The sequence below is a fragment of the Caloenas nicobarica genome, chromosome 1 (genome assembly GCF_036013445.1).
Source record: "Caloenas nicobarica isolate bCalNic1 chromosome 1, bCalNic1.hap1, whole genome shotgun sequence".
Taxonomy (NCBI): domain Eukaryota; kingdom Metazoa; phylum Chordata; class Aves; order Columbiformes; family Columbidae; genus Caloenas; species Caloenas nicobarica.
The window spans coordinates 68,065,546-68,090,635 of NC_088245.1; the positions used below are offsets into that span (position 1 = coordinate 68,065,546).

Sequence of the window (25,090 nt, forward strand, 5' to 3'; positions counted from 1 at the left end):
TTTTGTGCCAGAGATAGGTTATGGTTGGACCCGATGATCTTAAGGGTCTCTTCCAACCAAAATGAATTTATTATTCTATAATTCATCTCAGTGTAGTGTCTCCTGCTCAGACGGACAGGGGCGCTCTCACACACAGGAGCTGTGCTCTTGCTAGTACCAACCTCCTCAGCACCTCTTAGCCAGCTTTGCCGAAGGCTGTGCAAGGGTCTGGCGTTGCCTTTAGCTGTCGGTCTGGCCACAGCTTTGCAGGGCAGGTGTGAGCATAGTGTGCCACGCTGCACACCTTTGGCTCTGTCGCTTCTGCCCACATTTTTGCTGGAACTGCACCTCAGCTAAGCCGTGGGCCTGAGAGGTGGCTGACATGTTGCCCACTACAGCCCATTGTTTGGTGACCTCCCAACCTGCCCTTAAGAGAAGGGAAAGTGGCAGTAAAAATCTCCTCCCAGCCACAGCAACATGGCAGGGAAGGGCTGTGACTTGCTTGGTTCAGAAAGTCAACAGCTTCTTTCAGCTGATCCTAGAATATCACACACAAAAGTGATAGATAAAAGGATCCTCTGGGCTCTGACATTAAGGACCCTACCTGGCTGCTCTGTCTTTTCTCCAGAGTCCAAGCTTTTCTCTGGCCGATCCATTTTCATGTACTTGTAGAATCCAAATCTGCAGAGGGAAGGGCAAAACTCAAGTTTGATGAAAGTTACTTTACCCTCTCCAAATAAATTCTGGCCACTGCCATAGAGGCGATGGTCCATTACTCTGATTACATCTGCTCAGTATCTCTAGATCCTCCTTTCTCAGCAAGTCATAGACTACCATCATCCCTATCTTTCAAATCTTTGGGCAATCAGACCTTACTCTGCACTGTCAAAGACACCAGCTTTCCTTGCTTGTCCACCTAGTCTCTCAGACATTTTCTCATAAGCACAAGAGGAAATCCCAATATAAGTACCCTGAAACACTCCTTTAGCCTCCCTTAAACTGCCCCTTAAAGCTCACTTATGATGTAGTGCTCACAAACGCAAGCCATCATGCTGCAAAAGCGGCTCAGGCAGGTAATTGCAATGATCTTCCTCTCTCCTCTCTCACACCACGCTATGTGCTGTCTGTGTGCTGTCCTCATATGTCTGCATTTCAGGTTTTTGGAAGGGATTTCCAGGACTGTTTCCCTCCATGTGTGCTTGATGCCAAGCAAAAATGGGCCCCCACTTCCCAAATGTTGTCACAATACAGATGAATTGTCAAAGCAATAAGCCTGGCACCCACTTTCTCCACCATTCACTATGAACCCCAGTCCCAGGAGTCCTCTCCCAAACCTACAGTACAATCTGTTGTTCCAGCCCTCACAATAGTCTTGCAGAGAGAAAGAAGAATCTGAGCACAGGGAGGCCACCATCAGTTATCTCACCAGAAAACTGACTCTTCTTATCCTGCAAAAAAAGTCCTCCCGAATGGAGGAGGGTCCTCACACAAGGTGTCTGCCTGTGACAGGGGGGACCTTGCAAGTGGCGGTTCCCTCACAGGGCCATAGCTGAGAGCCAGACGCCGGTGAAGACGAATGACATGCATTTATTCCCCTGGAGAGATGCCTGGTGGTGAGCATGGTTTGGTTTTCACAGTGACAGCCACCAGGAGGCTTCAGCTGCTGGCAGGCTAAGTTTGCTGGAAATGCATTCCCTGATGTAGTGGAACAAACATGCTCTGACCCAGCTTCTGGGTTAATAGAGCAAGAAAAGCAGCAGCAGTTTCCCCTTGAGACCTGAACGTATTTTCACTTAAAGGGAGCATAGGTTATTGAAAGAAACTATAAATGCTTTCATGTTTTGTAAGACTTAGGGGATCTTTAAGAATTAAGAGTGTCCTACAGAAATGAATATGAAATTCCACCCCAATTCCAACCTTCAAACCATCTCCTCCTTCTCTGCTAGTAAATCTGCATCTGCAGCACCCTACCTTTCCAAGTAATAAGGGTTCTCCTGATAGAAACATTTGTTGTCTTTCTCCATGTGGCTCAGGCGGCTGTAATCATTTGGGTAAACGAAGGATAAATGAACCTGGAAAAAAAGGAGGAAAATAAAGTAAAACCCTCATAAATGCCAGATATCAGTCACCAGGTGACCCAGACATGGTTGTAGGGTGACCAGCTCTTTTGAGAGGAAGCAGGGGTTGCTCACTAACTATTTTCCTCTCCAAGGCACCCGGTAGCAGGTTGTGAGCACAGAAAACAGAAGGAAGCGTGCTGGGATGTGTGCAGGGGTATGCCTTTTTGTCCCTCTAGGCATCTGTCTGTCCATCTTTGTGCATTTAAGTCCTATAACAGAGTGGGAACTAGCTGCGAGAGAGGTGGGCAAATCCTCCTGAAGAGATGCAGGGGATTAAAAATTGTGTGGGGAGACCTCCACACAGGCAAGGCTGAAGGAGCTGGGACTACCCAGGATGCAAGTGCCCCAGGGAGTGTAGGCTTGCCCTGGCATCCAGGGAGGGCAAACCATGCTGGTGACCTGTCCCCAGCAGATCTCAGAGTCTGCTCTGCTATGCAGGGGATTAATCCCTGCTATATTGCATGCCCCACAAATGTGAGATCCCCTTGAAGATCAGTTTTAAACTTGTCAGGGGATTTAGTAGTCCACACAGACTACAGTTCACTCCATGGAGAAAAAAATCCTCAGCCATTGTGAAGCTCTGTGTGAAGGCAAGCTCAGCTCTTTGGTCTGAGGTCCGAGGGGCTCTGTAAGACACACACACTTGTGCCCCAGTGAGACCTGTGAGCAGTGCATAGTGCCCATCCCCCTTTTCTGGTTGTTGCCCTTTGGCATGTACTGGGATGCACAGACCTGATCAGCAGATGGTCAAATCTGCCCAGGAGCTTCAGATCAGTGAAGAGGCCCCATGGTTAGTGGGGTCTCCCTCCTTCCTCTTTGCATTCCCCTGGGCAAGTATCTGCTCAAGGAGTAAAACTTACAAACTGGAGTCCCTGGTAGCGCTGCAGAGGAAATCCATTCACCAGGTAGCTGGGCTTGTACAGACAGTCTGGTAAGGCTCGGCGCACACGAGACTTGCTGAGCAGAGGCACTGAGAAGAAGAAACACGTAGGCAAGTGCTGCTGGAGAAGCTCTGCTGTAATCCATGCACCAGCTTAGCTACTTCTGTGCCTGGTTTCTATTTATCCATGTAAAATACTAACAGACACACAAAGCGAACTACCTTGTGCAGCTCATCTCTTTACATTGCTCTACAGAACTTACACTAAAATATTATGCCCGTGGATGTCATCTGAGTCGGATGACAAGAAAGACAAGCTGGGTTTAGTCTGTGCTTTATGTCCTGCAGTGACCAATATTGTATGCTGCCCTTCTCCTCTGCACTGAGGACAAAAAAGCATGGCCCTTGCTAACGGTGGCATAGGAGGACAATTTTTCTCAGCTGTGCTACCACAACGTGCTGTGACAGGCTGCAGCAACCTCCTTCAATGGCTTTGCAAGTCTTACCTTTGTAAAGAGTGTCCCGGGGATCAGGCTTGAGCATGTCAGCGGGGTGTGCCCTGCTGCCTGCGCTGTCAGCAGGCCGGCTTGGGTGGCTGGCCAACGTCTGCGGGATGTGCCCAACCTCATCCATCTTCAACAGCGTCTCGTCTAGAAACCAGAGAGAGAACGGAAGTGGGAGGAAGGGCTAGTTCGTTCCTTGTCCCGAAAAAATGCCCTTTCTCAGTGTCAGCCGTTTCTAAATGGCATTGAATCCATGACAGCAATGCTGTCTCTGTCGTAGCAATGCCTAAATGGTGTTGATCAGGAGCTTCACTGCAAAGACACTGTGGGAAGGAAAGGCTTTGACTCAGAAAGCTGGAAATAGAGAAGCTGTGGGGTAGGAACGTGGCTATCACTGAAAGCAAACAAACACAGTGATGAATAATGGATGAAAAATGACCTCCTGCCTTGCACACACTAGCAGTGGTGTGCTGAAGAATCCCCATGCTGGCAGGAATTACTGGACACATCTGAATTATTAGCATTAAATTTATTTTAAAAGGAGACAAAAAAGATGAAAGGGAGGAGAAACTTGAGGAGCAGAACTTTCTCCTGTGCTGGAAAAGGAGCAGGACCCTGGGGTGAGGCCTTCAGTGGCTGAGGAGGATGATGCTCCAGCAAGGGAACGGAGACCTACAGTAAGCCAGAAGCAAAGGGAAGCTTAAATTTAAGACTGGATATTGGTTGTGTTTTTTCTTGAGTGCTGAATGTCCCCATGTATCTTACTCTGAGATGAGGGGAATTGAATAAATACCCAGGAGGGAAAGGCAACATGCTGCCAAGGGCACTGGGGTTACTGTTAGCAACTTTCGGGTACTGAACATGAGAACCCTGAAGGAATGGGATGACGTGATACAGCCAAAGGCTGATATGGAAGAAGGAAACACTGTATGGGGAGAAGGTGCCAGATAAATATGAGACTGCAGAACTGTGTGCAACCATGAAGGGATCTTCCGGGATGTGAGTCTTCCCTTCTATAGGGAATTAATACAAAAAAAGCAGAAGGAAAAAAGATGGGGATAGAAGACCTAATGGAAAGCCTAGTCCTGGACAAACGGCAGGTTTCAGAAAATACAGCAGCAGGTTGCGATCCAAGACATAGCCAACAGATGCCTCAGTTATACCAAGGAGTCTTCCATGGGCAAAAGTGTTTACATGGAAAAAAGCCCAGAGATGTTGGAAGGCAACAGTGGTAGATACGGAAAGGGGGAATGCTGGCAGAGGAAAGTGATGCTGGCAAAACTAGGTAAGGGTAAACATGACTACGGAGCTCTTTAATTGATAAAGGTATCACTCAATGGGCTAAGAAGGGTTTACAAAACAGGAGAGACTGGGCTGATGTGCTTGCGGCAACACAGCAGCATCTTGAAGAGACTTGAGGCTCATATAGAAGGAAGCAGCATCCCCTAATGTCACTGGTGTATCCCATTGTGTCCAGCACCCAGAGTGAAATCCTCTGGAAGTGCTACAGTGGCCCCTTCTCCCTGGTCATGTCCAGCTGCCAGTGCATCCTCATGACCCCATTAGCTCTCTGCAGGCAACCTCTGTTCCGTGTTACTCTCACCTCTGGAACAGTTCTCACCCTTGCAGACTCTCCTCTCTGCCTTTCCTCATTGCCTTTAGATTTCTCTGAAATAATGTTCCAGTCCTACTTCCAATTCACCTATATTTAATAATGACCTGTTATTGAATAATGGACCTCTTGTCCTGAGGTCTCTCTCCTGCCCTGTCTCCACTTCTTTCGTGTAATAATCTGTATGCATGGAATTTGCCTGGCTAGACTATGATTAATGATGAAACACCCCTGATACGTTTTGGAAGAATGAGGAGGTGTTTGGTGAAACCTGTGGTGAAGATACTTACTAGCAAAAAGGGAGAGGTATTGGGAGTCAATGACTTTGAACTTCGCTTCTGGGTCATTCAGTCTCCACTGGAACAGAGAAACACATGACAACAAAGTGCTTATGGAGTTAACCAAGCCTGAACAGAAGGAACAGGCACAAGATGTTTTTTTCACCAGATGGGCTCACAGCTTCCTCTTTCTTCTTATTATGATGGAGTTTACCTAGCAGCAAAAGACTGGGAATAAGCTGAGAACCCACGGAACACATCCAAAGCAGGAAAAGACAAAGAGCTGCAACAGAGATCAGAGAGTGCAGAACCATCCCAAGCAAGCAAAGAGTCCTGACATGTAGCCAGGACTATCCCACATAGAAGCAGGTAAGGGCTCTGGGAGGGATTAGATACACCTCAAGCAAAGTGGAGCTGGAGCCTGGGAAAGGAGGGCAATTATTACAAATGTAATTCCTGAGCTCTGTGGGGACACATACACAGCACAGCCATTTGCACGGACTCACCGCTACTTCCACGTGGTCTGTTCCTCTGTCATCCTGCTTGTGCAGCACCTCAAAATAGTACCTGCCTGCAGCTGACAACCTGTGAACAACAATGTACTTGTCACCAAGAGCATTAAGGAACATGTCTTAGTTTGTCAGCAGACAATGAGTGGAGAGCAACCACACCCATGAAACAACCTAATTCTCAGGGTAAGTGGGGTTAGGATTGCCAAGAAAATCCAGATGCTGACAGTGAGATAGGTAGCTTCACTAGTGCACCTGGAGCACGCCAGACCCTTCTCAGTGAATTCTGAATAAATCCCTTTCTGGCGTGTGGGAAACCTGGCCAGTTCGAGGGCAGGAAGGTAGGGATACAGTTCATATTGAGGAGCCTGGATGTGCTGGTGGCTACTTCCTCCAGGGAAGAAAAATGCAGTGTTGCATTCGTGCTGTAAATCAGCAAAGCAACTGGCACAAGTGTGGATGTGTCACTTTAGCTTTGGCGATATCCCAGAGTAATCCCTTTCTCTATATTGCTAAATTCTTCAGAACAAGCCTAGCTCCTTGTTCTTGTGATTTCCTGGCCGTGTGCAGAGGTGGCCGGGAGCGAGGGGCTCCGCTCACTCACCTCACCATCTTTGACTGCTGGCTGTAAAATTTCCCAAACTCCCCTGGTGCGGTCCATTCCTTCCCTGTCTGTGAAGAGACAGAAAACACTCTAGTTAAGATGAGTTTCCTCTCTGGTTACTGCACTTGGAGCGATGAAGAGGGAAAATTGAGCTACTCCTCCTGGTAAGTTGTTTGTGAGATCCACAACCTGTGGACAGATTTAAGTCCCTTAGTCATCAACATGGGGCTCCCAACAGCACTGCCAATATGTAACTGGCTTAAGGTATGTCATGTCACACCCATCTGTGGTAGTGGTGTCTGTAGCTGGGCAGGAAAAGAGAGTTGGGGAGTCCAAGGAAGTGTGTAAGACAGGAAGGTCTCCATCCCCACTGAAACATCAAAGCCTTGATGGAAGAAGCCATGCAGCAAGCACTGTACCTTGCCTACACTGGCCAGCAGCTGGAGACCAGAGGGCTTTTCATCTGGACTCAGCCAGAACTCAGCATTGTCATCCGCAGCAATGGCAAACTGAAACTCCCCTGTCGAGAGATGGAGGGAGTAAGTAGGGCTCTGGGGTAAGGGCTTGTGCACAGAATAGGTTCTGCTCCTCTAAAACACTTTTTCCTGGTGACACCATACCTTCCCTTTTGTTATTACCACCCCCATTCCTTTGAACCTCTCTGAATTCTAACTCTGCTGTAATTGAAAACAAAACTTTACAGATGCAACTGGTTCACTATCCATCCTGCACTGGCTTCACCTGACACCTAACCTGGAAAGCTAAGAAGTCTATGCAAAGCCTGCCTGCCTCCCATTTTGTTTCCAGAACAAATTTTTTTGTGAGAAGCTGCATTTGGATGGAGGAACGTGCACATGGAGCCACAAAGGGAGACAGAGGTGCTTGAGTCTCGCTGTTCTAGCTGGGGTTACAGGGACGGTGGCTGAGGGCCAGGGGACCAGGAGATGTGGGTGACTGCCAGCAGGCTGCTCTGGGCAGAAGCATGCAGCTGGGTGATACAGATGTCAGCTGCTGTCAGATGGTACTCATGCACCCGGGGAGCAGTAGGAACACAAATGATGTCACGTACAGCCCTGTGTATGCGAGGGAGGGAGGAAAAGCTCAGGGATTGTTCGTGCCCACGTACACACCATGAGGCTGTGCATTCATGACAGCACTGTTTTTTATCTAGCATCTGTTGTCTTCTGTGCTTTTCCTTTCCACCCTGCAGGGGAGGCAGATGTGTTTCACCCATGCCAAGGCCACGGCCAGTCATGCACGGCGAGCTGGGCCGCCCATGTGAGGGACCTGGTGTTGGGCTTCATGGGGTGAGTGCACCAGTGGTTGAGCAGAAGGGGTGAGGGAGGGGCAGGTGAGAAGAGACCGGAGCAGCAGCACAGCAACCTCAGAGCTCTCACCATCAGTGAAAGGATGCAGGTAGCCAAATATCCGGAGACCATAGTTGGTCCATCTTGGGGACACAGCCAGCTTCTTCAGTGTAGTTCGCGTCTGAAGTGGAAAAAGAAAAAAATAATAAAAATAATTAGATGTGACAGGACGAAGGGGGGATGCAAAAACCCTGGGACAGGTGGGCAGAGGGAAATATGAGGCTTGTTCTGGGAGGATGATGGAGCACAGTGTGTCATGGAGGCAACGGGAAAGAGTAGCCCAGATGAGAGATGAACTGGAGCAAGTGCTGCTGTGGGGAGGAGAGCTGCATGGGTGAGATGGTGGGGACAGCATGTGGCATTCACCAGCCACTTGGATGGAGAGCACCAAATACAGGGTTCCTTCAGCCTGTGTCTGAGGCCTCACAGGGCAGAGTGGGTAAAATGAGCCTCCCCCATGCAGTGGAAGAGCTGCAACCCTTGAACTCTTGTGAAAGCTTCCTGCTCCCTCAGCAGGGGGACAGAGGAGGTGATGGAGAGGGACAAGGACAGGAGGTGAAGGGAGCAGCGGTGATCCAGCTGGGAAGCAGAGCTGGGAAGCGTGGGACAGAGGGTGTCCCAGTTTTACTCACGTGGGGGAAAAGGGGGAAGTGGAGGTTTTTCCGGAGCTGATCAGTGGAGCTGCCACACCAGTCCTCAAACACGTGCAGATTGGCCTGGCCCTGGAACTGGGGGGCAGAAATGGGGCACAATGAATTGTTGTGTCCCTCTCCTGTTCTCCCAACCCCAGCCTGGCCCCCCAGCACTGGAGCGCTTGTGAGAGAAGAGGAAGATGCTGCTGCTGCAACGGGCTGGTTTACAGGAGATATGGGTCCAGACCCCCGTTTCTCATCTGCTGAGGGTTTGGGGTTGGCAAAAGTGACAGTCTGAATGGCACCAGGGAACTGCAATAATGCCCAGGACATCTCAGTTAAGTGGCTGGAGTTCAATCCATTTTGCTCGATCAAGAAGGTGTTTAACCAGAGGGCTGTGCTCTGAGGCCATGGTGTGGGACACACTGTAGGGTGGCAATAGCCCCCTATCATCCAGGAAAGAGAAACTAGGGTCTTCTGTCCTCCAAGAAGGTGTTTTTGACTCTCTCACCATTTCAGGGCTATTTTTCTGATCCACGGAAGAGGGGACATCCTAGGGACAGGAGATGGCAGATCCCCTTCTCAAAGCATGTTTGTGAGGTAAAGCAGAGGACAGGGAGACGGAGGCTCAGAAGAGTGGGGAGCAGCAGCACAGGGCGGTCAGTGGGCAGCATGGCCTCCGTGTGCCCCCAGAGACACAATCATAGAATCAGAGAATGTCTTGAGTTGGAAGGGACCCATAAGGATCCTCGAGTGCAACTCCTGTCCCTGCACAGGACAACCCCACAGGTCACACCATGTGTCTGAGGGCTTGTCCAGTCTCTTCTTGAACACTGTCAGGCTTGGGGCCGTGACACCTCCCTGGGGAGCCTGTTCCAGTGTCCACCACCCTCTGGGGGAAGATCCTTTTCCTTGTGACCAACCTAAACCTCCCCTGGCACATCTTCCTGCCATTCCCTTGGGTTCTGTCATTGGTCACCAGAGAGAAGAGCTCAGCACCTGCCCCTCCTCCTCCCCTTGTGAGGAAGCTAGAGCCCCATGAGGTCTCCCCTCAGTCTCCTCTTCTCCAGGCTGAACAAACCCAGTGACTTTAGCCGCTCCTCATACGGCTTCCCCTCTAAACCCTTCACCAACTTCATAGCCCTCTTCTGGACACTCTCCAGTAGCTTTATATCCTTTTTATCCTGTGGTGCCCAGAGCTGCACACAGGGCTCCAGGTGAGGCCGCACCAGTGCAGAGCAGAGCGGGACAATCACGTCTCTCACCCGGCTGGCCATGCTGTGCTGGATGCACCCAGGACACGGGTGGCCCTCTTGGCTGCCAGGGCACACTGAAGGGAGCGGGGGTCCCCTCCTGGGTGTGCAGTGTGGGTGTGGGTGGCTGTCCCTGCTACCTAGCCAGCCCCAACGGGGACCTCCACCACAGCTTTTCCTGGCAAAAGCTTGCTGGGTGCTGCGGGATTTCAACGGTATGCTCCTTGAGGGACAGACTTTCTTTCTGCCAGAGCCATTCAGAAGGGAGGAGCTGGCTGTCCCCCCCAAAGTCTGAGCTCTCTGCCTGCAACCGGTGGAGGTGGATGCTGAAACCCTCCTCGCAGGACCAGCATCCAACAGCAGAGAATAAATAAGCTGGAGGCTGCAGAAGTTACCTTAGATAAGGAAATGCTGGACAAAGGAATAGGTTGCCTTGGGACCGGGGAAGCTTTGCCGCAGCTGTCCTGCCTATATAAGGACTGAGGAAACTGCCTGAGCAGCACCCCCATGTCTACAGATGGCAGCAAATTCTTAGTTTTCACCAGGGAGTCCCCAGCAGGGCTGAAGCAGCATGGTGGAGGAGTGCCCAACCCCTCCGTGCACTCCTGGCAGAGAAACGGCTTCTCGGCGTTATTTTTCCCAGGACAGCGGGTTGGGGTTTTGTTTTGTAACGAACTGTGGCTTGAAGGAAGGACGTGGAGAAGACTCGGCCTGGCACCAGCTTGTGCAGTAATGCTCCTTGCGAGCTGTGGGCTTTAGTCATACACGTGAAAACCATCTCTGTGTGCCAGGCAAAACACATTCACAACCACTGCTGTTCTTGAGTGGTCTCTTACCAGCCCGCTCTCACTGGTCTCTGCACTGCCAGGGCTTGACTGATGTCTACAAGCCCGTATCATCCCCCACCACTATCTCCTCTCCTTTCCTCCTCTGCTGACACCCCTCAGCCTGGATTCTGCCCATCGGGCAAGAGGAAAATCACTGAGAAAAAGTGGGTGTAATTCCCCAGAGTAATGCTGCACAAAATCAGAGAGGAACTACACAGAGGGCTTGGGGCGATGGATGCAGACAAGAGAAAGCTGTGACTCTGCAGGGACTTGTGATACAAATCAATCACTGCAAGCATGATAAACATGCAACTGGAACTTAATTTCTGGGCAACTCCATGCCCCTTGGCCAAATCCAGGTTCACACCCAAAGGTCTTACACTACTTTTCTCAGCCGAATCAAATAATTACAATTGCTGTTTCTTGTGGAACATGAAGTGAGGTGAACAGGCTGGGCTCCCACAGCAAGTCACTGCCAGAAACTGAGTCTTACGGCAGTTTGCTGCTGTCCAGAAGTGATGCTGGTTTTTCTTCTTAGAGAATTGTTTGCACACTGCAGATAGTAGGCTCAGATCTCTGTCAGATGTAGCACAACACTCCCACACTGTGGACAGGCTGGTGTTGCAGTCCCCTCCTGACAAAGACCCTGAAGATGCTCCTGAGGCTCAGGACTGCAATGGAGCTGGGCAGGCTTTGGCATGGGGTAGCCCAAATGCCAAAATAGCTCTTCATGAGGGACATCCCAAAAGAGTGGCTAGCCTTGCTTAAATGTTTGCAGAGGAAACTTGGACCTGTCCCATTCTAATTAAATACTTTACTGCAGAGTTTGCCAGTATTAGAGAGAGGGCAGCCCACTAAAAAATAAGGCAAACACCACCCTACTAGGTGTTCCATCAGTGCTGTAAGAGATGGTGCCTGAGATTTCTAGCCTGACATCTCTGTCTCCAAAGTCTTTACAAAGCCACCTGAGAGGAGCTTCTGGCAGGAGCTAATGAGATTGCTTCTCTTTCACGCACTCGCAGCCATTAGAAATAATTAATTGGTAAATAATAAGCATTTCTTGCAAGTGGTTTCAGGAGTCTTTTCTAAAGCAACAGACTTTCTCCTCAGCTACAGCAGCTTACCTTACTCTCTGCTTCCTCTAAAAGGGAAAAGAAGAACATTATTGACAGATAAGTGCTGGCTGCCTAAAGCGCTGGTCTGGGACTGAAAACTGAGCTAGGCTTTAATTTTAGGCCCCCATGAGCCATCAGCACAGCAGCTGTTTTGAAACCCTATCACCTCTGTTGCTCCAGCTCAACTCATGGCTGCCCATTGCAGGCAGCTGAGAAATTCCTCCATTTACTATTTGGGTCTCCTCTGGAAAATGCAGTAAAAATCTCCTCCTTGGGGCTTTTGGAGATTGCAGCAACAGATAAACAGCACCATCATTTCCAATTCACGCACACAGCTCCTGAGGAATGTCCGTGGACTTTATAAAACATGGCTACTGAGTTTGACTTCCCAGCTTGGAACTATCTGGCGTGGTTTTCAAAGGGCTGAAAATGTAGGACTTGGTAAGCAACAAGTTAAGTTCCTCTTCTCCCCTTAAGAACGCCTGCTTTGAAAATTTTGGACAGAGTGATTGGGCCAGAACCAGGAATAGAAGCCAAGAGCCTGGGATTTCAATGGGAGCTGGTATTAAGTGGTCTGTGCCTCCCCATTTAGAGGGCTCCTCCCACCCCTCAGCTTCCTCCTTCTGTCCCAGCCTCACCTCCCAGTTGCTTATCTCCACTCTGCTGAAAGAGTAGCATTGCAAGAACCCAGCTCGGATCCAAAATGGGCACAGGTCGTGAACCAAGGGCACTGTCAGCATGGCACGAGTACGCACAGGAGCACTAGGAGCTGGTCTGGGCAGGCTGATACCCTCCTGAGCACAAGGTCACTGCTCAAGGGAAGGGAGAACCCAACCTCAACAACCCAAGTAGCAAGTGATAGGACAAGAGCAAATGGCCTCAAGTTGCACCAGGGGAGGCTTAGATTGGACATTAGGAAAAATTTATTCACAGAAAGGGTTGTCAGGCATTGGAACAGGCTGCCCAGGGAAGTGGTGGAGTCACCATCCCTGGAGGGGTTTAAAAGACATATAGATGAGGTTCTTAGGGACATGGTTTAGTGCCAGAGTTAGGCACTAAATGGTCGGACTCGATGATCTTGAGGGTCTCTTCCAATCAAAATGATTCTATGATTCTAACTGCAGGAAGCCAGGGCTGGGACAGGCCCCTGCTTCGGTGCTGACACAGCAGCCTCCACGGTTTTGGGAGTACGCCTGGGCTCGGAGCCCCAGCGCCGACCTTCTCCTCTGAGCGTGCTGAATTAACACCCACCCGCAGCCCTGGCTGCATATTAAGAGACTCTGGTATTTCCGCTTCATTCTAGTGAGGAATTTTAGATTACCAGCCCCTCCTAGGAAAACAGACGGTAAAGGAGGATCAGGCACACAGAGAGCACGGACCTGTCTTCCTAACCCAAGCTCTATCATGCCAAAATTGCCCAGGGGGGTGGCACTACACACCCAGCAGCTCCTGATGAGCAAGGAGCCCCGGGGAAGAAAGGCGAAGCAGCAGCAGAGGCCGGGGCAAGCGGAAAAACTGGGAGGATTGCAGCAGTGGAGACACGACCTGCTGCACTGTAACCGGAGCAGGATGGAGAAAAGAGGTCTTTCCTAATTGAATCCCAGGCGGTTTTGGCAGCACGGAGGCAAATCAGCTGCGTGCAGCCCAGGGAATGCACAGCGCTGGGGATGATAAACAGGGCACAGAGAGGGCCTGAGCCAGGGAAGAAAAGCCACATTGTGCTGCCAACTGGAAACTCCTGAGTTTATAAGACTCTTCTGTCTCTGCAGCGCGGCCGCAGCCCCTCCTCCTGCCTGGCCCAGCTGCCCTGACTGGGTGACATTCAGCAGTCAGCAGCTGGGCTTTGCTGCAAGCTCTGCCACGCCGGGCACTTGCAGGAATCCCATCAGGACAAGCCAGCAACAAAGACCCCCTGTCCCACTGAGCCCTGACACCTGACGGCATGAGCAGGCATGGAGGGGACGTGGGCAGGGACAAAGCGAGCAGCAATAGCTTTGTCTTTTGGTCCTCTAAGGATGCTTCCTCTTAGGGCAGGTTTGGTAGCAGAAGGATGCCCTAGCACAATGCTCTGGTTTTGTGCAGCACCTATACAGGTGCTGCCTGCAAGAGGCTGTGCTCCTGGATGACCCTCACACCTCCTTCCAGCGAGAAGTAAGTCCTCAGGCTGCACAGACATGAAGCGGGGCGAGGGGGAGCATTTTAAACACTGCCCCCCCTTCCCGCGCTGCCCAAACCTCTCTCCTCTCAGAGCTGAACAGAGGCTTTTGCAGAAGTAAATGAGAATGATCAGGCTAACCAAGCACATTTCTGAAAATCCTCCCCCTATGCTTACAGCAGTGCTAAATTGGTGACACTCACAGTCCCACAGCGCAGGTTTGCCCTGATGACAGCCAGGCACCTTTCTGAATTAATGAAACTAAATGCTCCACATCTCTCACATCTCTCCAGCCTGAGGAGGCAGTGGGTGATGCTGGGATCTGGAAGACTTTGCTCCAGTGTCTGGAAAGGACAGTGAGGGCAGGGATCATGTGCACGAGCACCTCGAGGAACTCAAGAGTGAGGCTGAACCCTGCTTTCCCCCAAATGCAGGGAATAACTTTATTAGGGATTTCCGACGCGCACACTTTCCCATCACATTATCTGAGGCTGAAGACTTAAGCCGCTGGTTTCATCTCCTGAAACTGAAAGAGGAAAACTGAAACCTCTCCTTTTTTGGCCAAGCTGGCTGCCAGCTCACTCTGCAACCCTGTTAATAATTTATGTTTGTCAGGAATATACCTTTCCATTCAAACAAAGTGCAGCTCCCTGACCTGTAAGAGGCAACCTGTCACCCCTCGCCCCAGGAATCAGGCTGCAATTAAGTTCTTAGAGATGCTGTGGGAAGGGAACAATGGGATCGTAGACCCTGGGTAATTAATTTGGGCAAAGTTACAGAAAAACTTAATCCCCAGGCCAGGGGAAATTTCAGTCAGTGGTTAAGAGGACAGCAAGCAGCTCTATGCAGAGCTGTGCCTGTGGATCCTTGTCCGTCTCCTGCAGCTGGTACTGGTGAACCACTGGCCTCTGTGGTCAGGGTGGCTCTGCTGACCCTCTGGGTACAGACAGTGCCACAGCATGGGGCAGGAAATTCTGCCTTACAGAGACAAAGAGAAAACTGGTAAAGGAGGCGAGTGCTTTGCAGGAGCAGCGTTAGAGAACAGGGCTGGTGGGGGAGAATGGCAGGGCATGTGAGTGGGCCAAGGCCACCCAAACCAGCTCCCCAGACTGGTATCTGTATGCCCTGGGAGTCATGGTCTTCTCGTGGTGCACCTGCCGCACACCACCTGGCAGAGGGCATGGCCGGGGACTCGGGCACCCACAAATTCCCAAAAGCAGCAGGTCTGAGGCAAGAGCCCTGCTACCTGGCAGAGGTACCAACAGGGAGCAGTGCAGGACAAGGCAGGAGGCAGAAAGCACCTTGCCAGGCATGAGGCCATCCCACATAGGACACCTCAAGCCCTATCCCTTCCCCGTGGCCAGAACAACTCTCCCCTCACTCCCTTCTTGACAGAACCACACTGGGGTAGCAGGTTTGCAAGCTGGTGGGTGCCCTGACCAAAGCAACTGCATGCGAGCATGTGCAATCAACCCACCAGCAAAGCAGAGGGCTTTGCAGATCAGCCCTGTGCTAAACACATACGTGTGGGAGTTGCACTCGCCTAGATGAGGTCTGGAGCTTTCAATAGGGTAGTTGCTGGCTCTTCAGTACCTTTTGTGCCCCATTGTGCCTGTCCCCATGTACACAACTTTGTGGCACCTTGGTCGGTGCCAAAGTTCCAGCAAGTCACATCCCCCCGCCCCAGGCATGGTGACTCCTCACATTCACCTCTCCCCAGGCTGGGGGAGCAGGAGGGGTGGGACCCTCGGTCAATAGACAGGGTCCTCAGCCAAGAAGGCGACCACGCCCAGAGAGGCTGAGAAGCTTCTGGACCATGCTTGTAATGACCACAGCTCAGATTCAACTAGGGTATAAATGGAGCCTGCTGGAGACTCTCATTGAGTTGGTCTTCCTTGGAGGCGTGGGTCTGCAGTTGAAGACTCTCCTCCTTAGACTGGCCACCTAAGGAACATTGAGACACCTTGCTGATCTGGTAAGCAATCTTCTGGGCACCCTTGAGAGTCCTCCTTTTGTAAGAGGTGGGAAGATGCGCATTTCGAGTCATCACTCTAGAGTTTTGGGATCTGATCCCCTTGAGCTTGAATTGGCCGTGTAGTAACTGAACTCCTAACCAGTATCTGAACCTGTGTTTCGTAATGTTGTCGGAGTGCTGAATAATTTTGGATAAACCCCATTTCTAGTTGGTTTTCTGCTAAACAGTTCTGGTTAGAATAAAGTCTGTTTGGAGCTTATCGCCTGTCTCACTTGACTTTTGAGGTGCCTCCGTGACACATACCTTTGCCCAAGCCACAGCACGTACCCCACCAGCTGCATTTCTAACGCAGTAAAGGCTCATTGCACGCCACAGCCGGGGGGTTTCAAGACAAACACGCTTTTGAGAAAACATCAGGGAGGGGATCAGAGACATCGGGTAAAGCCTCAGAGAAACTGGGGGATGCCACACAGAGCCTGTACCACCTGGTGCCATGGGAGAGGGGAGCAGTAAATGCTCCGTGTCATCCCTATGCTCAGCAGCAGTCCTGGCCCTGATGTCCCGCTGGGTCTTGGCCAGCAGCTGCCCATCTGGGAGGCAGCCCTGCCTGCATGCTGCCTGCATGCTGCCTGCAAGGCCCTGTGGCCAGAGGAGCCCCCAGGCTCCAGCTGGGACCAGCACTTGCAAAGCCCATGCAGCAGACCAGATCAGTGGACTAGGTCTGGTTCTGGGCACTGCAGGGTGACTGGTGCTGTTTCCAGAAAAGCTTTTAGTTCATGCTGCAGGGACCTGAACTGCTCAGTGCGATGGCTGGAGGGGGGCTGGTGACCATCTCCTGCCCCACGCACAGGGACAGCAGCCTGCTCCCTCCCCAGGGAAGCCCCAGAGGCCCTTCTAATTTGTGCAGGTCTCTAATCGCCTCGAGGAATTTAGGGAGCTGATTCCATTAGTTAAATGCCCCCTGGCTGGTGTCTCATTATCAGCAGGCTGCACTGCTCCCTTATCTTGAAGAGGAATGCTGAGATAAGGGAACAGGGGAGGAAAGAATAAACGAGGCATGAAGGAAACAAAGGGAATGTTTACCCCAGTCTTCAAGGGTCACCAGAGAAGGTATCTGTTCATCAGAAGTGTCACTGACGTGGAGAAATCTCTATGTATAACCCACAGGAGTTGGATAGCAAGCAAAAGTCAGAGCAAGAGCACAGTGTGACACTTCTGCGCACCACGGTCATGTATTCACTTGTTGAATGCTTGGCCCCATGCACTCCCCACCCTGAATAAACTTCACCTTTCAGGAAGGGAGCAGGCTGCCTGCTCTCAGGGAATCAGAGGTGGGTGCTTGGTGCCTTGATGGCTGGTGAGGACGCCAAATTATAAGGAATCTGGACACTCCTGTCTTTCCAGATGATTACTCAGGTCCGTAAGTGTCATTAAGCCAGGAGGGGGTGATAGGCAAGGGACTTCTAGTGAAGCAAATGAATTTCCAGGCAGAGGTCCCTGCCTTTCATTCTTGCTGCACAGGTCTCTAGCTACAGCTCCCTCACACAAAATGATGGAGAGAGGCACCCACCTCTGGCATCCACGGAACAGGGTTGTCCACAGCTGCATAATTCAATTTATTCCTCCCACCTCTTTGCAGCTCTTGGTTCTGAAATACAAGTAGAGGAAAGTCAAAGCCAACTGATAAATGACCCAGCATTGATACCTACACAAGAGGGCCCAGATCTGGTCACAAGAATATGTGAGAAAAAGGCAAGTTCCCAAGCTGTCTCTCCAAAGGACAAGTCAGCTATCAAGGCCATAGTGGGGTGAAAATGCTCCCTGGCTTTTTTGACCGCAAATTTCCATGGTGAGCTACTGAGGATAAGGATACCAGCACTTTATAACTATTTGCTGGCACAGTTAAAACTTAGGTAGTTTTCCTTTTTTCTTTTTCCCCACCCTTGTTTCACAAAAGGTCCAAGTAATAGTTCTTCCAGCACTTCCTTCAGGCAAGAGTACTAAGATGTGCTTCACTAGGGAGCTACAAACTCTCTCCTGACCTTTCATCTCTGCTTTCATCTTGCTTAGTACTACCTTGTTGTGCCACATACCCAGCCAGCTCCAGCCCACCGCTGTGGCTTAATACATCTAAAATAACTCAACTGACTACAGTGGAGTCATTGTACATCCACATTGCTGTGAGTCAGCTCGGATTTTGCCCTGTGGCATGCTCTCTTTCCTGTGTGAAGAGAGAGCTGTCTCTTGGGGATAGCATCAGAAAGGAAGGTCTGCCTTTCTCAACTTTCAGAAGACATCTCAAGACTCCTCACCTGGTGTCCCACCTTCTGCGGGTGGCTTGGGTCCCCACCTGGGACATTAATGTCTGCCAGAGCCTTCGCCAGCTCCCTCCAGCCTTCATACCCTGCGCAGAGGAAACAGAAAGAGATGGTCAGAGTACAGGCTAAAAAAAGAAGCCGCAGCAGTTACCAGAATAAACTGGTACTTTACAAGGCTGAGAGACCTTTAACGCTCTGGAATGGTCCAGCAGAGACCAGGAGTTGTTTACGCTACTCAGAGCTGGCAGACTGACAGAGAGAGAGAAATTGCCTTTGTCTTCCTTAAAAGCTCTTCCCTCCTTCTTATTAACTTGTTATATTAAAGATTCATCATAGTTCTAAAATACATGCCACAGACCTCATTAATCACCACAGGACTGGGAACCTCTTTGTAGATCCCTCAGATCTACATTGGTCAAACCAAACAACATCACTTTCTTTTAACTAACAATCCCAAAGAAAAATAAGTAAGACAATAACCAGATTACTGATTAGTTTAACCATCAAAATAATGTTATTCTGAATATGCACCTATTTGCATAATAAAAGCCTTCCATCTTCTTTTGTTGAAGGAAATGCTAGCGAAGATTGCACCTGATGGAACATTCAGCTGTAACGCTTAAAGTATTAGCAGTGATGTGGTTAAGGATGTCACTATTTAAGTGAAGTCAGCTTCTAGGTTCAAAGCAACTTCATTTGACACCCCTCTTCTCCCAGTCTGCTCAACACAGGAGCCAGGATCAATTCTGGTTTCCTTGTATAACTCAGTTGGCCTTCTGGGCTTAGGAGGGACAAAGACAAGCAGATATGACACAACCCTGTAGCCCTCCACAACAGCCGTCCGTATCGCTAACGAGACAAGCAATGGTCAGCAGAGCTCACGCCTCCCAGCAGTGTTACAACAGCTCACACCATGTGGTTTTCAGATCTGCTAAACATTTTGGCGTAGAGACAGCAACTAACCAACCTGCCAGCAGCTCAGCATGGTGCCCACCCTGCACGATAGCTTAATTGTGAAGAGCATGAGTGCCAAAACCTCCATAAGCTCTTGCTTCTCCCAGGCTGGTGGCAGACCAGCTCAATATCCACGTACCGGGGACCAAGCCAGGCTCTCTGCCCATTGTCTTTAAATATGGAAATCATTCCCAAAGCTCTAGGAGGTCCAGAAAAGTTGGCTGCCTTGGTATCTAAAGGGAACCATCCTGCCAGCTTCAAGTCTGAGCCTTGAGACGAATGGTCTGAGACCTCTGCACTGCTCCTGCAGCCAGAAGTGGCAGGGACCCGCTCCGAGGGGGTAGCACAGCCCACTGCTGGGGAAACTGCTACTGTTTTGGAGCCACCATACCCATCTTTGCCCTGCCCACCCACCTTTACCCTGCCCACCCAACCCAGCAGCACAGGAAACCCCACTGTGACTCAAGTAGGAGCATGCTCCATCAGTTTGCTTCAGAGGGGGTGTTTACAAGCCACATGACTTAGATCAACTCCAAAACATATCTGAGCTACGTAGAGGCCAAGACAAACCCAAAACAACTCCAAGAAATAGAATTCACAAATGACCCTTTGACAGATCTCCCTCCCTGGCTGCGATAAGCTCTCAGCCTGTTATTGCACCTACAAACAGGGTTGCAAAACTCTGTCTCTGCTTGCTCCTGCTATCCTATAATAGGATAAACACCTCTCCTCAGAGAAAGTTCTTTGCGCTTCAATTCCTTCTCAAAAGACTGGATTCCCCCTGAGGATCTCCCTAGGGGACCCTTGTAGAAGGATCCAACTTTGCCCATGCTTTCCTCACTAGGAGGAGGGAGTGAGCTACAGAAAAGAGACACAGTTCCTCCAGTTTCCTGCAGCCAAAGACCTGTTGAGGCCAACTGTTGACCGAGGTTTTCTCCCCAGCACAGGCCACAGGATTCAAGATATCGCCTTCCAGGTATCCCCTCCTGGATGATAGCTGAAGAGCAGAGCCCTGTGGCTATGTCCACTGCTCTGTCTCAAGAACACCAGGGGTCTACCACAGGTTCAGCCCATCCTCGAGGTCTGCACAAGCACTGCTCAGCAGCCCAGCTGGCAGGAGCTGGCTACTTAAAGTCAACAAGAATACGTCTGGAAAAAAACAGTAGGGTAGGAACTAAAATACCTCAGCAAACCCTTCAGTATTACTAAGAGGGAATGCCAGAACTGTTAGCTTTGATGGTTTTGCTCCAGCCCCTCTACAAAACCAGTTCTGGTTAGGATGGGAAAAGGCAAAAAGCTATAAAGGCAGAAATCAAAGGCTCGGGAAGAACCTGTCCCACAGCCAGATAAATAGCTGAAGATGTTGGGCCAGGCTTTGTTGCCATTAGCCTATTAGACAGACACACCAGGCAGCTCCTGGCTTTTCTCTCTTCTGAGCACCACTTCCCACCACTTCCCGAAGCACAATGGTTGTTTTCCAAGGCTACGTTTTCACCCTAAGCACCTCCATGGAAGGCAACCCTGATGCAGGTACAGCTTGCCAGAAGGGACCGCCAGCCTTGCTGCCACATACTCCACCTCCTTGGCATCAGGACCAGCCTCCCCACAGCCACAAGGGAGTGATGGGCAGTGATTCATCCAAAATCCAGCCCAGAGGAAAGAAAGGCACAGGGCTTTCTGCTGAGCCAGCTTGCCCAACCAAGCTGGCTGGTGGTCACACAAGGACCACAGCAGACTCCATGGAGGGGGATGCTGCTGTAGCCAGGGCAGAGCAGCATCCACTCCTCCAGTGACCTGCAGTTACACCGCACGTGGTGTCACATCAGACCTGCCCCCTCACCGTCCCTGCCTGCAACAGCACACTTGGCACCAGAGCATGGCGGACAGGGAGATTTGTATGATTTTGTGCCGAGAGGGACTTGATGAGCAAGGAGATGTTCTTAAAGGCACTGTGGATGGGCAGAAGGGCAGACAGATTCACAGGAACGACAGGGGTTTTGCCCAGAGTGCACCCAAACTGCATTTTTTATCCTCACTCCAACCTCCAGGACATTTTCCCTATATCTATAACCAGATACTTGGTTGACCCCCAAGAAGAGATCCACCTTTCTTTCTACTTTTGTACAGCAGTGGTCCAAGGTTCAAGTCTTACAGGGATCAGCAGCTGCCCAGAAATGTGAAGGTGACTCTTCTTTGGAGACAAGGGTTCCTTTTTCTCACTGTTCCCATCAGACAGGCTGGCAGCTGCCTGCTGAGGACCCAAATGCCAGCTGGGGCTGAGCCTCAGCTGCCCCTCTGGATTTGGGATGGGAAGCCCTCAGGGAGTTGAGCTTGCTTCTGGAAATAGAGGCAGGTGGGCACAAAGAAAAGAGGCTGAAGAGGAAGCTGAGACAAATGCTGCGTCCTACAGTAGAAACTGCTGCAAGAGGCAGCTGGTCTGGAGCCAGTTGCCTGCAGAGCCAGTGGACCAACAGTTAAGGGACAGAAAAGGTGTAACAAGAGGAAATAAGATGAAGATATTTCTTGCCTTGGATCCAGTCAGGGCACTATCTGCCTTGTCTCAGCTATGCTTTTTACTGCTCTCAGGTTAAAAGTCACGGAAGGAAGCTGCAGGAACAGCACGTGGAGATGGGGAGATCTCATCCAGCAGTCATAACTCTGCCAGAGCAATGCACTTGAAGTCTGGCTCAAGAGAAAAAAAACAATAATAATAAAAAATGTAAAAAGCAGAAAGGTGCAGGCAGAGATAACAGCAATACCCAGGGAGCTATCAAGGCCTTGGGGCAGAAGTGTGACCAGAGCTGCTCTGTCTGTTTGCAGATTAGATCCATCAAGCTACTGTCGTGCCTCTGGCCCCAGCCAGCACTCCACATTTCAATTAGCCTGTGAAGGTACCTGACAATTGTGTAAGGGGGAAATCCCAGACCCACTCAGGTGATCAGCTTCCTCTCTGAAGGAGGAGATTGGATTATTCTGCTGTTGTTACTGCTGCTTACATAGCTGCAAATGCTATTAACGTCCACATGCTGCCCAGCCCTTTTGTAACCCTGCTAAATGATTTCACTCGGCAGCCTCAGGAAACAGCAGGTCCAGAGGCTGGTTTGCATAAAAAGCATTTTCCTTCTGATCCAAGACCATCCCCCTCCTCTTTTGTTGCAGGGACAGGGCAAGAAAAAACTGGCAGGTATGAAGCAGGGTTTTGTTCTTCACTACCCACAGACCCCTCAGCATGGTATGATGTTTTTTAACCCTCTCTTGGATGGTCCTGTTTTTCCTCTTATCCTGGTTGATTTTTTTCAACTTGCTGTTATCCCACAGGACTTCAATGTGATTTGAGGTCTCTCCCAGTATAAATCCTGGCTGAACAGGTATGCAGGTGTGGTACCCAATACCCCCAAGTATTACCATTAGGTGCCTTGCAAACATACTAGTCCAAAAGATGCTGCGGAAGGTTGCTTGAAACTCAACATGACCATGGGAGCTCAACTCAGGGAGCTATTTGCAGTCTCTCAAAAACATGTGTCAAGCCTCCTGCCCTGAGCATGAACTTCAACTCTACCTCCTGCCCCAGTTATCACTTAGATTATACCCCACTCACATAGGCAGTGCATTGGGAGTGCCTTCACCCTGCCACATGAGCTGGACAAACTCAAGAAGTGGGCCCATGCAAATCTCATGAGGTCCAACAAAGCCAAGTGCAAGGTCCTGCACCTGGGCTGGGGCAACCTCTGGTGTCAATACAGGCTGGGGGATGAAGGGATTGAGAGCAGTCCTGCAGAGAAGGACTTGGGGGTACTGGTGGATGAAAGATTGGACATGAGCCGGCAACATCCACTTGCAGCCCAGAAAGCAAATCATATCTTGGGCTGCATTAAAGGAGCACGGCCAGCAGGCTGAGGGAGGTGATTCTGCCCCTCTGCTCTGGTGAGACCCCGCCTGGAGTCCTGCATCCAGCTCTGGAGCCCTCAGTACACAAAAGACATGGACCTGTTGGAGAGGGGCCAGAGGAGGCCACCAAGATGATGAGAGGGCTGGAACAGCTCTGCTGTGAGGACAGGCTGAGAGAGTTGGGGCTGTTCGGCCTGGAGAAGAGAAGGCTTCATGGAGACTTTATCGCAGCCTTTCCATACTTAAATGGGGTCTATAAGAAAGATGGGGACAGACTTTTTAGCAGGGCCTGTTACGATAGGACAAGGGGTAATGGTTTTAAACTAAAGAAGGGAGATTCAGGCTAGACATGAGGAAGAAATGTTTTACAATGAGGGTGGTGAAACACTGGCCCAGGTTGCCCAGAGAGGTGGTAGATGCCCCATCCCTGGAGACATTCAAGGCCAGGCTGGATGGGGCTCTGAGCAACCTGAGCTAGTTGAACTAGATGATATTTGAAGGTCCCTTCCAACCCAAACTATTCTATGATGCTGGGTGTCACGGGCAATGAGCTTGTGAAACAGCAACCAAATACTTCTGGCCAGTGAGTGCATGGGGACAAGCTCCCGTGCTGTGCACTCCGGGCAGCTCGGTTTCGCGGCTGCAGCCTGATCGTGGCCATCTCCTTGTCACTTGGCCAAGGCAGAGCTGCATCACACTCTGAGGAAGACAGTATTTAGAGAGTTTGACACGCCTTCCGCGCACCTTGACCAGAGCAAACCCCTACTGATAGCGCCCCACCACAGGGGAAGCAACACCCACCTCTTGGCCCACCACGCACACCTGTGCACAGCCATACAACACCAAGTGTACAAAGCATAAAGATGAGGTGTAAACTGACCTCCTAAAAACAGAGATGGGGGGAAGGACAAAGTGAAAAGGAACAAACAGTCAACGGTTTCTGGCCAAAGAGGTAAGTGAAGGTTAAGTCAAATCATGAATCAGAGACAGGGGGCCAGAGAAACTACCAAAAAAAACCATTCGAGAGTAGAGCCAGGCTGAGAGAGTCTCTCTTGTTACTTATTTAAGTCATTAAAAGGCATAGGCAGAAAAGAGTGAATGCCCTGCCCTCAGATCAAGATCAGAACAATATTCCCGGAGCTAAAAGGATTCAAGAAGTTATGAAACTTGGTGTTACAGAGGGAGCCCTGCAAACATTTCCATTTCTGGCTAGGGTAGGACTCTACAAATAAGATTTCTGACCTCCTCCAGGGATAAATCACAAGCTAGAGACTGTGTGTGCAGACATAAATTCCTCTATTCTTCCTCCAGTTACAACTCTGATTCACTGCTTTGTGAAACTGCATGGCTTTGCTGACTGTGAGTTTGCAAACTCTGACAATAAGCTGCAGAACATTAAAAGTTAAGCTGCAGAATATTAAAAGTACGTGAAGTATGACAGAGGAAAAGGCAGAGCACTGCATTTGGAAACAAGAGGAAAACAAGCAGAAATAACTACCCTGAGCACTCGTGCAGTACAACTTCTAGACTTCAGCCACCAAATAATAACTTGCTGCTGTTGCCCTCTAGGTATAGGAAATGTATTTCATACAGGAAGGGAGGAACTGATAAGCAATGGCTGGGGCACTAACCTGTTTTGTGGAAGATAAAATTCAAATCTTGCTGCTGCCACTAAAATTTTCCATTGCCCTAGCTGAATCATGAAATCTGCCTATGCCACAAGATTATCTGGCAAATACTGCCTGTGTCCTGAAAGCTCAGTGAGGACATGCATGTGGAGATGCATTGCTGGATTTGAGTAAGAAAGCCCATGATGTTGCTGTCAGTTGCACTATCCGCCAAAACTACGGGGCTGAGCTCATAAAATCAGTTCCAGAAATGTCTCTGTTTCAACCTAGAGTAAAACAATTGCAAACTCTTGCCTATCTGCACTTGGCCAGCTGAAGGCAGAGGAGGTTCAGGAGCCAATGCCAGTGTGGAAGGGCAACTACAACCTGCAGCCAGCTGAGGTGCCCGGCCACAGAGGCCCAGCTTTGGTTGCCTAATCCACAGGCCCTGAGCAATGGAGACATGTCCTCTCCCTCCCATTCTCATCCCTCCAACCATGTAACTTAACCCCTC

At 50.3% G+C, this 25,090-nt stretch overlaps 1 protein-coding gene across 2 annotated transcripts in view; it reads right to left on the reverse strand.

Moving 5' to 3' along the window:
- Window positions 1-25,090, reverse strand: part of B4GALNT3 (beta-1,4-N-acetyl-galactosaminyltransferase 3) — a 68,777-nt gene that overhangs the window by 11,248 nt on the left and 32,439 nt on the right. The window contains exons 2-13 of one of the 2 annotated variants that reach the window (XM_065627616.1): window positions 18,122-18,213; window positions 17,380-17,457; window positions 8,485-8,580; window positions 7,883-7,973; window positions 6,905-7,005; window positions 6,486-6,553; window positions 5,879-5,957; window positions 5,385-5,451; window positions 3,486-3,629; window positions 2,960-3,069; window positions 1,951-2,051; window positions 584-660 (exon numbers count right to left, since the gene is read on the reverse strand). In XM_065627616.1, the coding sequence (XP_065483688.1) occupies window positions 584-660; window positions 1,951-2,051; window positions 2,960-3,069; window positions 3,486-3,629; window positions 5,385-5,451; window positions 5,879-5,957; window positions 6,486-6,553; window positions 6,905-7,005; window positions 7,883-7,973; window positions 8,485-8,580; window positions 17,380-17,457; window positions 18,122-18,213 (1,104 nt within the window). The remainder of the gene's footprint in view (window positions 1-583; window positions 661-1,950; window positions 2,052-2,959; window positions 3,070-3,485; window positions 3,630-5,384; window positions 5,452-5,878; window positions 5,958-6,485; window positions 6,554-6,904; window positions 7,006-7,882; window positions 7,974-8,484; window positions 8,581-17,379; window positions 17,458-18,121; window positions 18,214-25,090) is intronic. The other variant, XM_065627625.1, reaches the window with a different exon arrangement.